Source organism: Chelonia mydas, chromosome 1 (assembly GCF_015237465.2).
Source record: "Chelonia mydas isolate rCheMyd1 chromosome 1, rCheMyd1.pri.v2, whole genome shotgun sequence".
NCBI lineage: Eukaryota > Metazoa > Chordata > Testudines > Cheloniidae > Chelonia > Chelonia mydas.
Genome location: NC_057849.1, coordinates 115,693,908 through 115,709,685, shown reverse-complemented (window position 1 = coordinate 115,709,685; position 15,778 = coordinate 115,693,908). Strand labels below are relative to the sequence as shown.

Sequence of the window (15,778 nt, the reverse complement as noted above, 5' to 3'; positions counted from 1 at the left end):
TCCTGCCGAAAAGGTTGAGTCTTTTTGCCTCCCTATTTTTAGGGGAGGGGCCCTGGAAGCTCTGGCACTCCTGCTGATTGGCCGCATGAACCACCAGTGAGTTGGGGGGGGTGGGTAGATATATAAATGTTCATATCCCTTAGAAGGGACAAAGTACTGCCTTTCATTTCTCTTGGCCGTAGGGGCCAGAAAAGCAGAGGTCTGTCATGGGATTTTGGTAGTCTCAACTATCGTCTTTAATAAAGGCAAGGCGATCTGCGAGGGACCAGAGGATGCAAGGATGTCAACAACTGTCAAGAACTGCTGGAGTGCTCTGTGCTCATGCGGTATTCAAGTCTGCAGTGCCTGGCCCGCCAGAGACGGGACAGCACCATGAGGCACATAAGGTCCTGAGCCACCTCAAATGCTTCTGGCATAGAGGGAAGCTGGAGGTGGTCACTTTGACGGTCCGGGAACCGTGGGGGGTTTGGACTCATGTAAACCCCAGCCGCGGTAGGAGTCAGTGAAACCTTAAAGGGCTGGAGGGACAAGGTAGCCTGGCTCAAAGTGCTCGTCGATGCCACAGGTCCCTTGGACTTTAGAGGGGGAGACCAACCCCTCTCTGGCCTTCTCTTCTTTTGTGGCACCGGAGACAGAGCGGTGTTGCACCAAAGATGGCTGTTTATGGGCAGAGTCATGGCCATGCTGCGAGGCTTTAGGGTCATTGTTTGGCACTGGCTCACGCACCGTTGGTGCCAGAGCACTGCGGACCGACGAAGTACTTGGCGCAGGTTCTGCGGACCCGGGGTTGGAATGTGGCCAGAGTGCTGCTTCCATCAGCAGGATCTTAAGTCTCTGCTCCTGGTCTTTAAGGGTCCTAGGTCGAAAACCCTTGCAGATCCTGCACTTGTCCTTTTGGTGGCTCTCCCCGAGGCACCGTAGACAACAAGAGTGTGGGTCACTTTTGGGCATAAACTTGCCACAGTCCTCACAAAGTTTGAACCCCGGGGGCCTGGGTATACCCCCAGAGTTGGGGAAGACTTTATTGGGGGGAACCTCCCCCCCCAAAAAAGTCTACTACTACTACAAGAAATAACTATTTCTAACTCCCTTTTTACACTATTGTACAACTAAAGAGGACACTGCCAAAGCGCTTGCAAGCAAGAGCAAGCAATATTCCAGCTAGCGGTCACCGCCAGTAAGAAGGAACTGAAGGGGTGAGAGGTTAGCAGGGCGCTATACGGGGAACCATGAAGGCGCAACTCCAAGGAGCGCCCAGGCCAACTCTATGGACACTGCTAAGGAAAAAAATCTTCTGGCTGGAGTGCATGCACACACCTGATTGGAATGGACATGAACAAGCACTCGAACTACTCAAATATTTGGTAATACATAGCAACAACTACGCACAAAGTTTAGATCTCATCTTTAACTGTTCTTATTAAAGTACAATACTTTACCAGTCAAGGGCTAATTGCTCTTCATGGTCAAATAACCAAGACATCTGATTACAGACATTTTTAGAGAAATGACCATTTCAGGACTGATCAAAACATTAATACAAATAAGGAATCAATGTTTTTATATTTCAAACATGCTAAAACCCAAAAAGAAGTGGAAACGTTAGTTAAAAATTCTCTTTTTCACTGAGAATTTTTCAAAGATCATGTCTGTCATATTTCTAATTATACATCTAATTTTCTTTAACTAAAGAGAAATGTTTCTCACAACAAAAAATGTTCCCACAGAACTAGAAATAGTCACATATATACTTCATACATAAGGTAATATTTTAATTAACAAGTTTATAACTTTTGAGAGGCTGAACTCCCCACCACATTTATGAAATACCATCTCCTCATGCCCTGCACATGTTACTGGACGAACAGATAGCACAACTTCAGTGCATTGTATAGCTTCATGACCCCAAAACTCCAGAAATGGCTTAGGTTTCTAGGAACCTAATTAAATATTTCTTATGGAAAGTATGGTAAAAATAGATTTTAAAAGGCAATCAAACTTACTTGCATGGCAGAATTCGGACAATATCTTTCGGTTTGTAGTTTTCAATGCACACAGCACAATTTTCTGCATCAACATCTAAACCCTACAGAAAACACATTTAAATGTACAGGTGGACCAGGACATTAAAAAGATCATGAATATAACAAGCATTGAGTCATACAGTATAATCATTTGAACAGAAAGCTTTAAAATGCCATAAATAAGAAGCAGTTCTTATTTAATTCAATTAGAAATACTCTACCAAAAGGTGGAGAAATACTCTACCAAAAGGTGGTTTGATATAATCAAAGTAACTGATCGTGGCTAAACCTAGACATATCACATGTCAATCTAAGCACTTTTTGGGTGACTTACTTCTCTGAACACTGGTGTTTTTAATGGGGTGCAATCAAGCATTTTAGTAAGCTAAAAATTATAATAAAGGTAACCATCTCCAGATGTATGAAATTTCACATGGTAAGTATGAAAGATATAGCAACAGAAACTCATTTAACTCCCAATCTACAGTCTCAAGAGCTAATGAGCATTCAACATACTCTTATAGGGTTGAATGGTACCTCATCCTGCTTCTTCAGCCTTCTCCTCCCACAGTGCCCTGGTAAACAGGCTTGCACAGGAAATCTAAGAAGGACTGGAGAGGAAAGAATCCGCCCTCATACTCCAAATGAAGCAGCTTAACAAGATTCTTAAAACCTCTCTCTCTAACCTCTCGCTCATTCAATCCTAAGAAAAGAGTATACTGAATGCTCATGGGCCTGAAGATATCACATGGACATAGTTGTGTGCTGACTGGGCTGCAGATTGAGAACCACCGCACTGTAGTCAGAGTACAGTGTGCAATTACTCATGCCATTAACACTTTTTGGGAGAGTCCTCCATGTTTTGCCCCTTTTGGAGTTACAGTTGCAATATAAAATGTGAAGGAAAACTTAAGTATGAAGATATTTTGTATACCATGTAATCAGTTTTAACTGAGTTGTATACAAAAACAAATATGAAGGATATCCAAATTGGGTCCTAGCATAAAAATACAATGCAAGTCTTTCATATCTGCAGGTTACTAAAAAGTATGGGTGTCCATTACTGCAAATGCTTACAAGAGTTGGTAATGTGAGTAAGATTGGAGGATCAGGCCCATAATTTCTATTTTACACACTGTATGTAACAGTCATTTTAAATAAAAAGTTACTTGTAACATTTCTGTATTAGTTGCTAGTCTGTACATTTAAAGTTAAATTGATAAAATACATTTATTACTGCAGATATTTTTCACTGAACGCAGGGGCAGATGCCAACCATGGCATATTTGATTATGTGCTACGTAAGTGTCCATTTCACAATAATCCTCCAAACTGCTCAGAAAAGATCCACACAACTGTAAACATGCTTCTTAAGGCTGACGTGTTTTTAAAGTGCTTCAACTTTGAATGTTGCTATACTACTTTAAACACAAAAAGTCCTACATTATTTGTTACAATTGTGATGGATGAAGGGGGGGGCAGGAGAGAGAAAGAGCTCCCTTTTGTGGGCACCCAGCCAACTAGTTGGCTGTGAAGTCCCTCTTGGTGGCTGTTCTCTGCTTGCTTTATCTGTAAAGGGTTAATAAAGTCCCCCAGGTAAAGGAAAGGGAGTGGGCACCTGACCAAAAGAGCCAATGGGAAGGCTAGAAATTTTTAAAATGGGGAAAAAACTTCCCCTCTCTCTCTGTTGTGGTTCTCCAGGAAAGAGTGGAACAGGGAGCAGTTACCCTATGAGAAGCTTTAACCCAGGCATGATCATCAGATCATACCTAGAGCTACTTATTTGGAACCCCCAAATGTGTAAGTAGATCAGAAATGTTTAGAAAGACGTGATTAGCTTTATTTCTGTTTACTTCTTATGGCTAGTGAACTCCTCTGTGCTAACCCCAGATGCTTTTGTTTGCTTGCAACCTTTAATCTGAACCCCAAGAAAGCTAGTTTGGGTGCTTAATTTTTGCAATTGCTCTTTTAAAATCTAGCAAAAGCCTAAGTTCCAGATGTATTTTCTTTTTTTGTTTTTAATAAAACTTCTTTTTTTAAAAAAAAAAGTAACAGGATTGGATTTTAAGAGGTTTGTGCATATGTTTAATTAGCTGATAGCAACAGCTAATTTTCTTTGTTTTCTCTCTCAGCTCTTCCCCGGAAGAGTGGGTGAAAGGGCTTGAGGGTACCTCACAGGAAGGAAGTCCTAAGTGCGCCTTCCTAGGTTCCAAAAAGGGGTTTTGCATTTGGATGGTGGCAGCATTTACCAAGCCAAGATCAGAAAAAAGCTGTAACCTTGGGAGTTTAATAAAAGCCTGGAGCAGCAAGTATTAATTTTTAAAAATCCTTGCGGGCCCCCACCTTCTGCACTTGAAGTGCCAGAGTGGGGAATCAGCCTTAACAATAAAGAACAGAAGGGAAACTGTTGTGACTGTGATGACTGGATCAAAGAAAAACAAAATATACATCTGTCCAGACAATGTAAGATACTACTTCTAGATAACTCATTTCACAGAAGTTCACCTGCTCCAGTAAGTTATATTAAATTTAACCGGTCTTTGCAAATCTGCCTATAGCCTCACAAAGTAAGCCCACATGGGATGTAGAGAAAGTCCAGAAATGAAGACCTATCAAGCTTTGTTAATATATACATTTTAAATAAACTATTTCTTTGTCCATGAAGTAATGATTAGAAATATGTAAAAATCTTTGGGAATGAGACATTCTTTAAAGGATTAATCACAATTTGTATGTATTTCTTCCTATTCTAGAATCATAAAAAGAAAAACAGTACCAAGACTAACAGATTTGTAATATATGGAATTGTGTAATCAACAGATCATGGGAAATATTGCACAATTCAACTGTAATGTTGATATCTGGCACTAGCCAAGATCCTATGCTGGTAAATATATCTTTGTTAGATGTTAAATACCAGCCTTCATGCTTCTAGACAGAGAAATACAGGTTAACAACAAACAAAAGGAGACAGTCATGCACTAATTTATAGACAGCCCAACAGGAGTTAGTCATTTTTATTTTTAAAACCATAAATACAATGAAGACAGCTTGCAAACAAAACAATTTAAAGTTACTAAATTACCTTGTCTCCATGCTTCACAGTATGCAACTGAAGCTGGTTGATCACTTTCTTGGTTTCTTTTCTGTGGCCCTTAAAGTGGTAAGAGAATGTTTAAAATAATGTTACACAAGTTCAGTTTGGTACTCTTTCACTTTTAACTAAATTATGAGAAACTTTCAATACTAGCGTATTCTGTATAGTTTACAAAGCCTTCAAATACATTCAGGAAATTCCCACCTTTTGTCACTGTAGTAGGTTTATAAAGCCTTCCACCCACCAATGCACATTAAGGAGGAGTGAGTTCCACACTGTATGGGGCACTACAGCAAATACACACAGTGATGAGATGCATAAGAACCGGGTATTGTCAGAGTGCAGATACATGTGGGGACAAGGACAAACAATCAATTCATCACTTTATAGGCAACCAGTGTAGAGAGGAAGAAGGGGAGACAGAACAGGACCACAGTTAATCCAATGAGCAAATATACTGGTAGTGCATAATGGGTAGTTAAAAAGGAACGTCAAGAGACAGCAGGGTATCTGCAGCATACTGATCATCTTCCCTGTTATCTTGCCACAGACAATGATCATCAGAGAATGTATTTCATTTAACCTGAGAAGATGTTTAAGAAATCATATCAGTTGCATAATTCTCCAAATCAATTTAACCTGCTACATACTCCCTGCAAAGTTACAACTACATGTAAGAGGAGGGCATGGGGACGGAGGAGCAGTCACACCTTAAATAGCCCCTCTTGATATAGAACTAGGATTAAAATAAAGATACTTTTTCCAGATGACAGGTTTCAGAGTAGCAGCCGTGTTAGTCTGTATCCGCAAAAAGGAGTACTTGTGGCACCTTAGAGACTAACAAATTTATTTGAGAATAAGCTTTCATGAGCTACAGCTCACTTCATTGGATGCATTCAGTGGAAAATACAGTGGGGAGATTTATATACACAGAGAACATGAAACAATGGGTGTTACCATATGGATTACAGATTACAGAAAAATGTTATTCTGCTCAGTCTGGGTCTCAAATTTTCTTTTCCACTGCAAATGCAAACATATGCCCTTTATTATAACGTGAATGGCATGCGGAGAGAACTTCAATTTAAGAGGACACTGTATAGTTAAATGTTCATTAAAGTAAAAAATTCTTAAGGGTGATCTAAATCCTGTATTTGGATCCATGCAAGTGAAGCTTCACGCCTATTCAGAAATCCAGTGGAGTTCCACATGGACCCAAGTCCACCATCAGGGCATAAGATACCAACACCACTTCACGTGTGTCTTTCCCCCCCGCCCGCCCCCCAAAAAAACCCATTGAACTTAATATTCACCATTTACACAATCTACTTTTTGCACAATACTAATTTTAAACAATGAAGTCAATATAACTTTTTATATACTTTTTCTAATAAATTTTATCAGATTTTGCCACTGAATAGTAAGTGCTTCCAACTGCAAAGGTTCTCTTTTTTTTTTTTTTTTTTTAAACTCTACCAATCAAATTAGGGTTTCCAAAAGACAGCCTGTAATAGTCTCTTCTCAGTTTTAGAGCCTGATCCTATAACCCTTAAACAAGTAGTCCTACTTGAGAGGATAGGACAACTTGTATGACTGAAGACTAAGTAAAGTAAAAAGAAAGCAGTGAGCTGTAGTTCACGAAAGCTTATGCTCAAATAAATTTGTTAGTCTCTAAGGTGCCACAAGTCCTCCTTTTCTTTTTGCGAATACAGACTAACACGGCTGCTACTCTGAATCCATAAGTAAAGTTGTAGGATCACATTCTTAGGCATATATTCATCACCTTGGAGCACCTCATTACATATGTTTAAAAATATCTTTCCATAATCTATCCAACTATTATGTTCTAGCTTTATGAAACAGATTAAGCACAGGATTTGTCAACTATTAGCAATTTGCACATACTGATATGAAAGTATTTCCCACACCACCACTACCAGATTTAATTTGGACTGGAAATATGAAGTTCCAGGAAAAATTTTTATTGCTAACACCTAATCCTTACATAAGGCTTAATTTTCAATGCATTGTACAAAAATCTCTGCTTTTTATAATACCTCTATGAGGTATTGTATTCATTTTACTGACTGGGAAAGCAGGTTAATGATTGATGGCCTCCCCTCCAGGCCATGTAAGTCAGTAGCAAAGGCAGATTTTGAACTGGGTAGCTCCTGAATCTCATCCCCATATGCAGTCCACTAGACTAATGATTAACCTTTTTTTTCCTGCAGCCTACAAAATGGCTGAAGTTGTCCCTTCATCCCAAAGACTGGATTTTTTCCCCCCACAAGTTGATTTCCCATCCATTTCATGGGTCTCACAACAAAAAAAAAAAATCAAATAAAAAAGTGAGGTACACCGATGGGGCTGCTGAGCACCTACTCTTTCCCTAGTAATCAGCTCCAGAAGTTTGGAACAGCAGTTCCTAAAGAGATGTAAAATTGACTGCACAGCCCTCTGTGCTCATCCTGGGGCCAAATCTCCCCCTGGAGCAGTGAGCACAGATGAACTGCTCTTGAAAAGCAGAGGGACTGTAAAGAGGCAAAGGAAGTATCTGCACCAGCAACTGAGGGGGAATGAACTGATCCTCTCCCTCCCCCCACACCTCCAGCTCTTACTGGGTCCTAGTGGCCCAGGAAATTTGCTGCAACTCACTGGGCATTCCCCCAGCAATCAATTTCCAGGTTGTGGCCCACCAGAGGATTGGGGCTGAACTACAATTACAATGCCAGCTTCAGGGTCAGCTTTTGTAAAGCTTTACAACACAACATTTTAGATTTATAGGATACTACTGGGTTAATTTAAGAGCATTAGTGGCTGGCCCATTGACACTCTCCATTAAACTTTACTCAGAGCTCTCTAGCTGAAGATAAGGAATTGCTTCCTCCTCCTCCTTTTCCAAAGTTACAGTTTTAATTGGGAGGAAAAAAAGAGAATTAATACATCTCACCCCAGCGAGCACTAGTCAAACATTGCTCTGTACCAAGTTTCACTAAAATTGTTGCCCAATTCTAAATTAAACACTGATCTGGTAGGAGGCAGATATTTCAGATAAAAATCTAGTTATTAAAGCTAAATAGGCAATTAACATGCTGCTTATAAGTGTATTCATTTAAAAAAGTATTAATTCTAAGCAGTATCCATGGTCTGACAGACAAGAAAATATGGCGCTAAACAACATTTCAGTAAAATTAGTATCGGATCCAGACAAAGAATTTTACAGGAGACGTGCAGGGGAGAGAAAACAAACTTTAAAAACTTTTAATAAGGTTATTTTAAAATCATTATCACCATCTGCAATTACCTGGCTTCCAAATTGTGACCCAGTATATAGAAAACGTTGTATATAGTAAAATATAAGCCAGGCTAGTGATATAATCATCATGGTGATAAAAGCGATGGCTACAAACACAACTGACTGTCCACTGATATATTCTTGCACATGTCTTGTGCCAACACCAATAGTCATTTTTACTGGAATCCCTCTGCGTACTGGTTCCAAAATTTCTATCCCTTTTGGATATCCAACCATAATTACCACTGTATTGCCCGTTCCTGTTGGAGAAAAGGGGGGAAAAAAAAGTCAACAGAATGCACACTTACTCCAGTTTATTAACTTTAAAGGATTGAATTGCATTCAGATAACATATAAGAGGTGGACAAGATCAATGGAAAATGCTTAAAATTCTGAAAACAAAGCAAAATTACTTTGACAAAGCAAGTTTAATTACTAAAAACAGCTTACATTGTGAAATTCTCAAATGGAATATATAAGAACCAGACATAATTATACACGAACCAGACATAGTTGAAATAAAACATATCTATTGAGGCCTCGCATGCCTCATTCCACGGAATACAATGGGATGCTGATCTGAAGATTCATTTAGCAAATAAAAAGATCAGTACAATTTATCAGGCTTTGAAGTCTCTATTTAAAGTACTAGAATGCATTCATGAGCATCCATTTGTTAGTTCATAACTCTAAAGTAGTAGCTGAAGATAGAACAAAAGAGCTTGATGATTTTGTCACATGTAATAGACAGTTTCAAGTCAGATCCTAAAGTACTCAAGCCAGATCCCAAGTATTACTCTGGGATGGGACCAACAGGAATTTCAAGTCTTTTTAAATGGTATCTGTCAGAGAGTTTGCTGTGGAAATACTTAGGAACTCGACTTGAAAAGGCTTTATCTTCATGTGAGAGTTACTTGAAGTTATAAGTACTTTTTTTAAAAAAAAATCAGAGCACTGTGGCAGGCCAGACAAATAGAAGACATGCATGGGACTTACTGTAAACAAAACCAAAATTTCCCCTTCCCTAGAGGTTTATTTCAGTTTATCGAAAACAGCGTATTCTCAGACCTTCGTCAGAGGTATCTGTCTCAACATCTTTCTAAAGTAAGTAAATTGCACCTAACAAAGAAAGGGGGTTTACTTGCTAACAACGTTCTGGAGACCCACAGGTGCAACTTTTGGATGACCTGGGAGGAGACAAGAGTGCCATTTGTATTGTCCCCTATTTCCCTATATGCTAAAACTATTATGGTTCCTCAAAGGATTACATTTTCCAGCCTGCTTTTCTCCTCCCAGTTCTGAGACAAGGAGGAATGGAACTACAAGAAGCCAGCTTGATACCCTGGGGTGGCATAGAGAATTATTTCAACCCACCCTACTCATGAAACTATTGACTTCAGGCTTTAAAGCTGGGATCAACATAATGGGCTTCCTTATACATTCCAGTTTGCTTATTCAAGACCATTCCCTCCCCATGAAGATATGTTTTGAAGGGCAAAAATGTTTTTTCCAGTTGCATTAACGTCACAATTGCAAAACCCCATTAAAACGTAGGCTATTTGTGTTTGAAGCAGTGTTAGCTGGTCACATCACCCAGGCTCCCTCCTAAACTACAACATACTGTAGCTTCAAATGTGTTAGCTTAACACAACTGAAATACCCTATGCAGGCTAACAATTCAACAAACCCCTCCATTACCCACCAAGAGAAGGCCACATTTTCTGACTCCAGTATTTATTAAATCCTTTAAAAGCAACCCTTGGACAGGATAATGCTGGTAGCAGGAGGGTTCTCTCACAAGCCTAAGAGGACTGCACACTCATGCGTCTTAAGAAATTATTACACTGCCAGTTCTGTACATGGAGCTTTACAAACCAGCAAGACATGTCTCTGCCCCAAGGAACCTACAATCTAAAGTGGACATAAAGCAATACTGAAAACTGAGAATTCATTTCAAAGATACAAATATCCTCATCAAAAATCTATAGTTTTTAAAGCTTGAGCCACTTCCAATGGAATAATACTCTCCTTCCAGAAGATTTAGATCTTAATGTCACAGTTGGCCTTTTTTTAGGTCACAGAACACCCACCACTCTAGGCATTACAAGGATAAAAAAACAAGTAATTAGTTAATAAGGGGGGGGGGGAATCAGAAACAATTTCCACCTTTAAACCAAGCCAAAGACCATTACCAGCTATAGAGAGCAGTATCATCAACGTTACATAAGGAAATTTAGATCACTTTTTACTCTCTACATACATGCTACAGAAGAAAAGATTCTGGCAAGAAAAGAGGTTTTTTTTTCAGAAGACAAACATCTAACAATCAACTAACCGTACATGTATTTATTCAACTCTAGAAGCTGGAAACAAGTTTAAAAAAAATCTCATTGCATCTGCACAGCCACTCACCCAAAATTAAATACTTTTACTTATTTGTAATCCAACATATGAAATTCTCTTTTTTATAATATCTTGTTATTTATCAGCACGGTTTATCAACCTTTGCTAAGCACTTTTTAACATTCTGTGTAGTTTAATACTAAATAGAGAGCCAAGGAAGTACCACAAGTAGCTCAGATCCCACTCCGGATGTACATTAAACCTAGATGTGTATAGCTCAGAACCACATGTATGCAAATCTTAAACAGGAAAGTATATTCGGTATGTCCTCGTTTGTTGTCTCCCCCTTCTTCTGATGAAATAAGCTATACCAGCAAAAACGCAGTTTTGCCAGTATACCGTCAGTTTTTTCACACCTCTGACTGAAAAGAGTTACTGACAAAAGTGCTAGTGTAGACATAGCCTTACAAAGCAGCTTAACAGTACTAGTTAATCATGATTCCAATTTGCAGGATGGTGCCACTCACTTATTACTTCAAGAGGGACTTATTTCCCTTCAGGGTTTCAAATATACTTTGAAGCAACAGCACTCCAAAGTTGACTTTTTCAGCTAATTTTACTAGGAGAAAAAAAAACTGCCTCTTGTTTTTAAAAAACTACTAAAATGTATTTAAAATCCTCTTGAAGGATTGCCAGGATACTAGTAAGATTATTACACAGCAGCAGGTTCACTGGTATCTGCAACAGGGTTTTTCCCCACTATGCTTTGATTTCTTACTCCTTGTATCCTGCCCTGAAGGTCTCCTCCTATGCCTTTAAACATACTTGATGGTAGTTAAAAAAAAAATTAGGTGTGTGTGGTTTTTTTTTTTTTAAATAAAGTTCTCAAGCAGGTAATGCTTTCACACACAAAAAATTCAGCAGACTGTGTGGAGCCAGAACACTTGAGCTCTTACCTTGGCAGGGTCACAGACACTGTCTGTAAGCTACAGATAGACAGGCATGCTTAGACAAGTCAATTTGATCCCTCTATACATCACTTTTCTCACCTTACTTCAGAAAGGTGTGAGGATTATAAGGTGTACTTTAACGATGAAGTGGTAAGTACTACAATAAAGCCTGCACTAAAAACTCATCCAATAGGTAATTCCCTGTCTTAAGTGACCATTTTTACATCTCTGCGGTATCCAGTACAATTTTGTTCAGCCCGTAGTTAAAGAGCAACATATTCACTTGAGGTATTACGTGCTCAGATTCTGTGGTGCCTCTCACAGTAGTAAGACCTGGGGCAGTTGCTTAATGGTTTCACTGCAACACTGCTTGATAATTTCTGCGTCCCTTCCTAAAGGCTTGGTGTAAAACTTCGTGCCTCTACCAAACAGACCCCTCGCTTTAGTATTATGTGTAGTGACAGGAAACAAGCCCTACACGTCCTTTTTAAGGGCGCTTCATGGTGTTCCTCTTTTCCCTTTCCCCCGAAAAAGCATCTCACATCACCGGGGAATGTTGAACCCAGACACACACTCGCCTCCCCTCTCCACCCCCCCCCAAAAAAAAAACCTCACTCCCCACTGGGCCCCTTTTCCTCCGAGCCCCCCCGGCCCCGCCCGCTGCCGAGCCCCCAGGACCCAACGCCCCCCACTCACCGAGGTGAGACATGGAGACGGTGGCGTTGCCGAAGCGGGGCTCGTTGTAGATCACCACGGCCACCGCCCGCTTCCGGGCCGCGTTGGTGACTTTGTCCTTGAAGGTGCAGCCCCCGCGGGCCACCAGCGCGATCCAGGGCGGCGGCGGCTCCCCGCCGGGCGGGCCGCGGCTCCCAGGCGGCAGGGGCACATCGTAGTCGGTGTCCGAGGCGCAGCCCTCCATGCGGCGGGCGGAGGCGCCGCGGGGGATGCCCACCAGGCCCTGCGCGCTCTCCTTGGGAGAGCTGTCCCCGTAGCGGCCGCTCTCGGCGCTGCCCCGCACCGTGCGGTTGCTGAGCGGCTCGGTGTAGGCGGTGCTCACCCACGCCGTGTACCACTCCAGGAGCCGGGCGCCGCCGCCGCGCGGGGCCCCCAGCGCCAGCAGCGCCGCCGCCACCAGCGTCAGGCGGGCACGGCACAGCATGGCACGGCCGCGGCGAGCGGGGAGACCCGGGCCGCCTGCGTCTCACGTCTCCTGCCGGGCCGCGGGACGAATGAGAGGCGGAGGGGCGCCGCCCACTTCCCCAGCCAGGCCGCCGCCGCCGCCGCTCCCGCGGCGCAGGTAACGGGCGCCCTCCCCGCCCTCGTGGGAGTTGCGGCCGGAGCGCAGCTAATGGGAGGCGGAGGCCGGGCCTAGCCGGCTCCTCCCCCTCAGCGTGGCCGGTGGGCGGGGCCGGCCGGCGAGCTAGGCGGGGGGGGGCTCTGCGCGCGGCTCCTTCGGAAACCGCGGCCGCCAACAGACCCGCCCTGTGCGCGCGCGCGCAGGGGCCGAGCGGGGGAAAGGAATCCTCGAGTTAATGTCCCCTGACCCCCGAAATCTGGCCCGCTCTCTCCTCCCCCCCCGACCATTGGCCCTGAGAACACGGGGCGGGGGCGGAGCCTTAACGGCTCGCGACCCTACGCGTGCCCGAGGAGCCGCCGGGTCTCCCGGCTTGGGGGAGAGTGGAGGCTGCCTGCTCAGCGCCCCTGTTCTGAGCGCGTGAGGCCCCGGGCACGTGGGCGTTGGGCGGCCCCGATCCGGCCGCCCACGCGGAAGCACGTGCTCAGCGGAAGGGGTCCCCCTGAAAACGATCAAAGTGAAGCCGGGCACCTGCCCTGAGGCGTTTGCAGGGTCTGGAGAAAAGACATTCCCCGCCTCCCAGTGCTCAGAGCCCTGCCAACGGTGCCCAGGGTGTCGGTCGTGGGCTGGAAAGGCCAAGGCAGCAGAGACCCAAGGAGACCCAGAGGATGATGATGATCACTTGGATGTCTGTGTTTGTTTTTCAGTGCCAACAAGAGGATGTGACTAATTGAAGGCCTGGCTGCGGGCTTGCCCACGTTTGGTCGGTGACACACAAGCTAGTCACTCACTCCACCCTCCAAAACACTCCTCACCTGCATTGTAGGGGTCATCCCCAGAGGAGGATGGGAAGGAGAGAAATGGATGAGAGGAAGTGAGGGTGAACAGAGGGTCAAAAGCCAGGTAGAAATAGAGAGGATGGGCAAAAATAGAGCATGACAAGGAGAAGAGCAAAATCATTGAAGGTAAAGAGAGATCAAATAAACATTTAAAAGGGATGAGGAGTCTGGTGGCACCTTAAAGACTAACAGATTTATTTGGGTACAAGCTTTAATGGGTAAAAAACCCCACTTCTTCAGATGCATGGAGGGAAAGTTACAGATGCAGGCATAAATATACTGACACATGAAGAGAAGGGACTTACCTTACAAGTGGAGAACCAGTGTTGAAGGCCAATTCAATCAGGGTGGATGTGGTCCACTCCCAATAATTGATGAGGAGGTGTCAATACAAGAGAGGGAAAATTGCTTTTGTAATGAACCAGCCGGTCCCTATTCAAGCCCAAATTAATGGTGTTAAATTTACAAACGAATTGTAGCGCAGCAGTTTCTCTTTGAAGTCTGTTTTTGAGGGGTTTTTTTGTTGACGGATGGCTACTTTTAAATCTGTTGTTGAATGTCCAGGGAGATTGAAGTGTTCTCCTACTGGCTTTAGTATGTTACCATTCCTGATGTCTGATTTGTGTCCATTTATTCTTTTGCGTAGAGACTGTCCGGTTTGGCCAGTGTACATGGCAGAGGGGCATTGCTGGCACATGATGGCATATATCACATTGGTAGATGCGCAGGTGAATGAGCCCCCGATGGTGGGCTGATGTGGTTGAGTCCTCTGATGGTGTCACTAGAATAGATATGGGGACAGAGTAGGCAACGGGGTTTGTTACATGGATTGGTTCTTGGGTTAGTGTTTCTGTGGTGTGGTGTGTAGTTGCTGGTGAGTATTTGCTTCAGGTTGGGGCTGTCTGTGAGGGAGGACTGGCCTGCTCTCCAAGGTCTGTGAGAGTGAGGGACTGTTTTCCAGGATAGGTTGTAGATCTTGATGATGTGCTGGAGAAGTTTTAGCTGGAGGCTGTATGTGATGGCCAGTCGTGTTCTGTTATTTTCCTTGTTGGACCTATCCTGTAGTAGGCAACTTCTGGGTACCCATCTCGCTCTGTCAATCTGTTTCCTCACTTCCCCAGGTGTGTATTGTAGTTTTAAGAATTGTTGATAAAGATCTTGTAGGTGTTTGTTTCTGTCTGAAGGATTGGAGCAAATGTGGTTGTATCTTAGGGCTTGACTATAGACAATGGATCGTGTGATGTGTCCTGAATGTAAGTTGGAGGCATGTAGGTAAGTATAGCGGTCAGTAGGTTTCCGGTATAGGGTGGTGTTTATGTGACCATCACTTATTTGCACTGTAGTATTCAGGAAGTGTCCCCTTTAAAAGGGATGAACAAATTGTAGACCAGGATTTCTCAGTCCCTGGGTCAGGACACAAAATTGGGTCACCAGAATGTTTCAAAAGGTTGGGCGGTGGCTCCTGTGGCTTCTGTCACACAGAACTGGCTGTGCTCGCCTACCTGCTCCAGGCGCTGCAACTTCTGGGATCCTAGCACCATTCAGGTTTGGCCCAGTCATCATGATGATGGGACCCTGGGTAGGCCAGATTTGACTGAATGGCACTGCAACCCCATGAGCCAGGTCACAATTCCACTCACACAAATTTGGTCCAGTCAGGGGGGCAGGGCCAAACCCCAGGGATGCTGAAACCTCAGAGGTTGCAATGCCTGGAACGGAGAACCAAACCCAGCCCAGCCAGTCCCACAGCATAGAAGATGCCACTGTCAAGTAAGTGCCAGGCAGAACCTGATCGAAACCACCACAGGGCCTCCACCCTCAGACTATTATTTACTGGGTCATGACAGGCCATAAACATTTACAAATGGGTCCTGAGCCCAGAAAGGTTGAGAACCACTGTTATAGATATTAGTCTGAGAGAAAACCTGTAGACTGG

The 15,778-nt window shown here is 43.3% G+C and overlaps 1 protein-coding gene across 2 annotated transcripts in view; it reads right to left on the bottom strand.

The window, feature by feature from the left end:
- RNF149 (ring finger protein 149) overlaps nucleotides 1–13,117 on the bottom strand; it is a 30,084-nt gene extending 16,967 nt beyond the window's left edge. The window contains exons 1-4 of one of the 2 annotated variants that reach the window (XM_043536857.1): nucleotides 12,406–13,117; nucleotides 8,426–8,676; nucleotides 5,110–5,178; nucleotides 2,004–2,086 (exon numbers count right to left, since the gene is read on the bottom strand). In XM_043536857.1, coding sequence (XP_043392792.1) covers nucleotides 2,004–2,086; nucleotides 5,110–5,178; nucleotides 8,426–8,676; nucleotides 12,406–12,868 — 866 coding nt within the window. In that variant the 5' untranslated portion in view covers nucleotides 12,869–13,117. The remainder of the gene's footprint in view (nucleotides 1–2,003; nucleotides 2,087–5,109; nucleotides 5,179–8,425; nucleotides 8,677–12,405) is intronic. The other variant, XM_037898102.2, reaches the window with a different exon arrangement.
- Nucleotides 13,118–15,778: the final 2,661 nt, after the last annotated feature.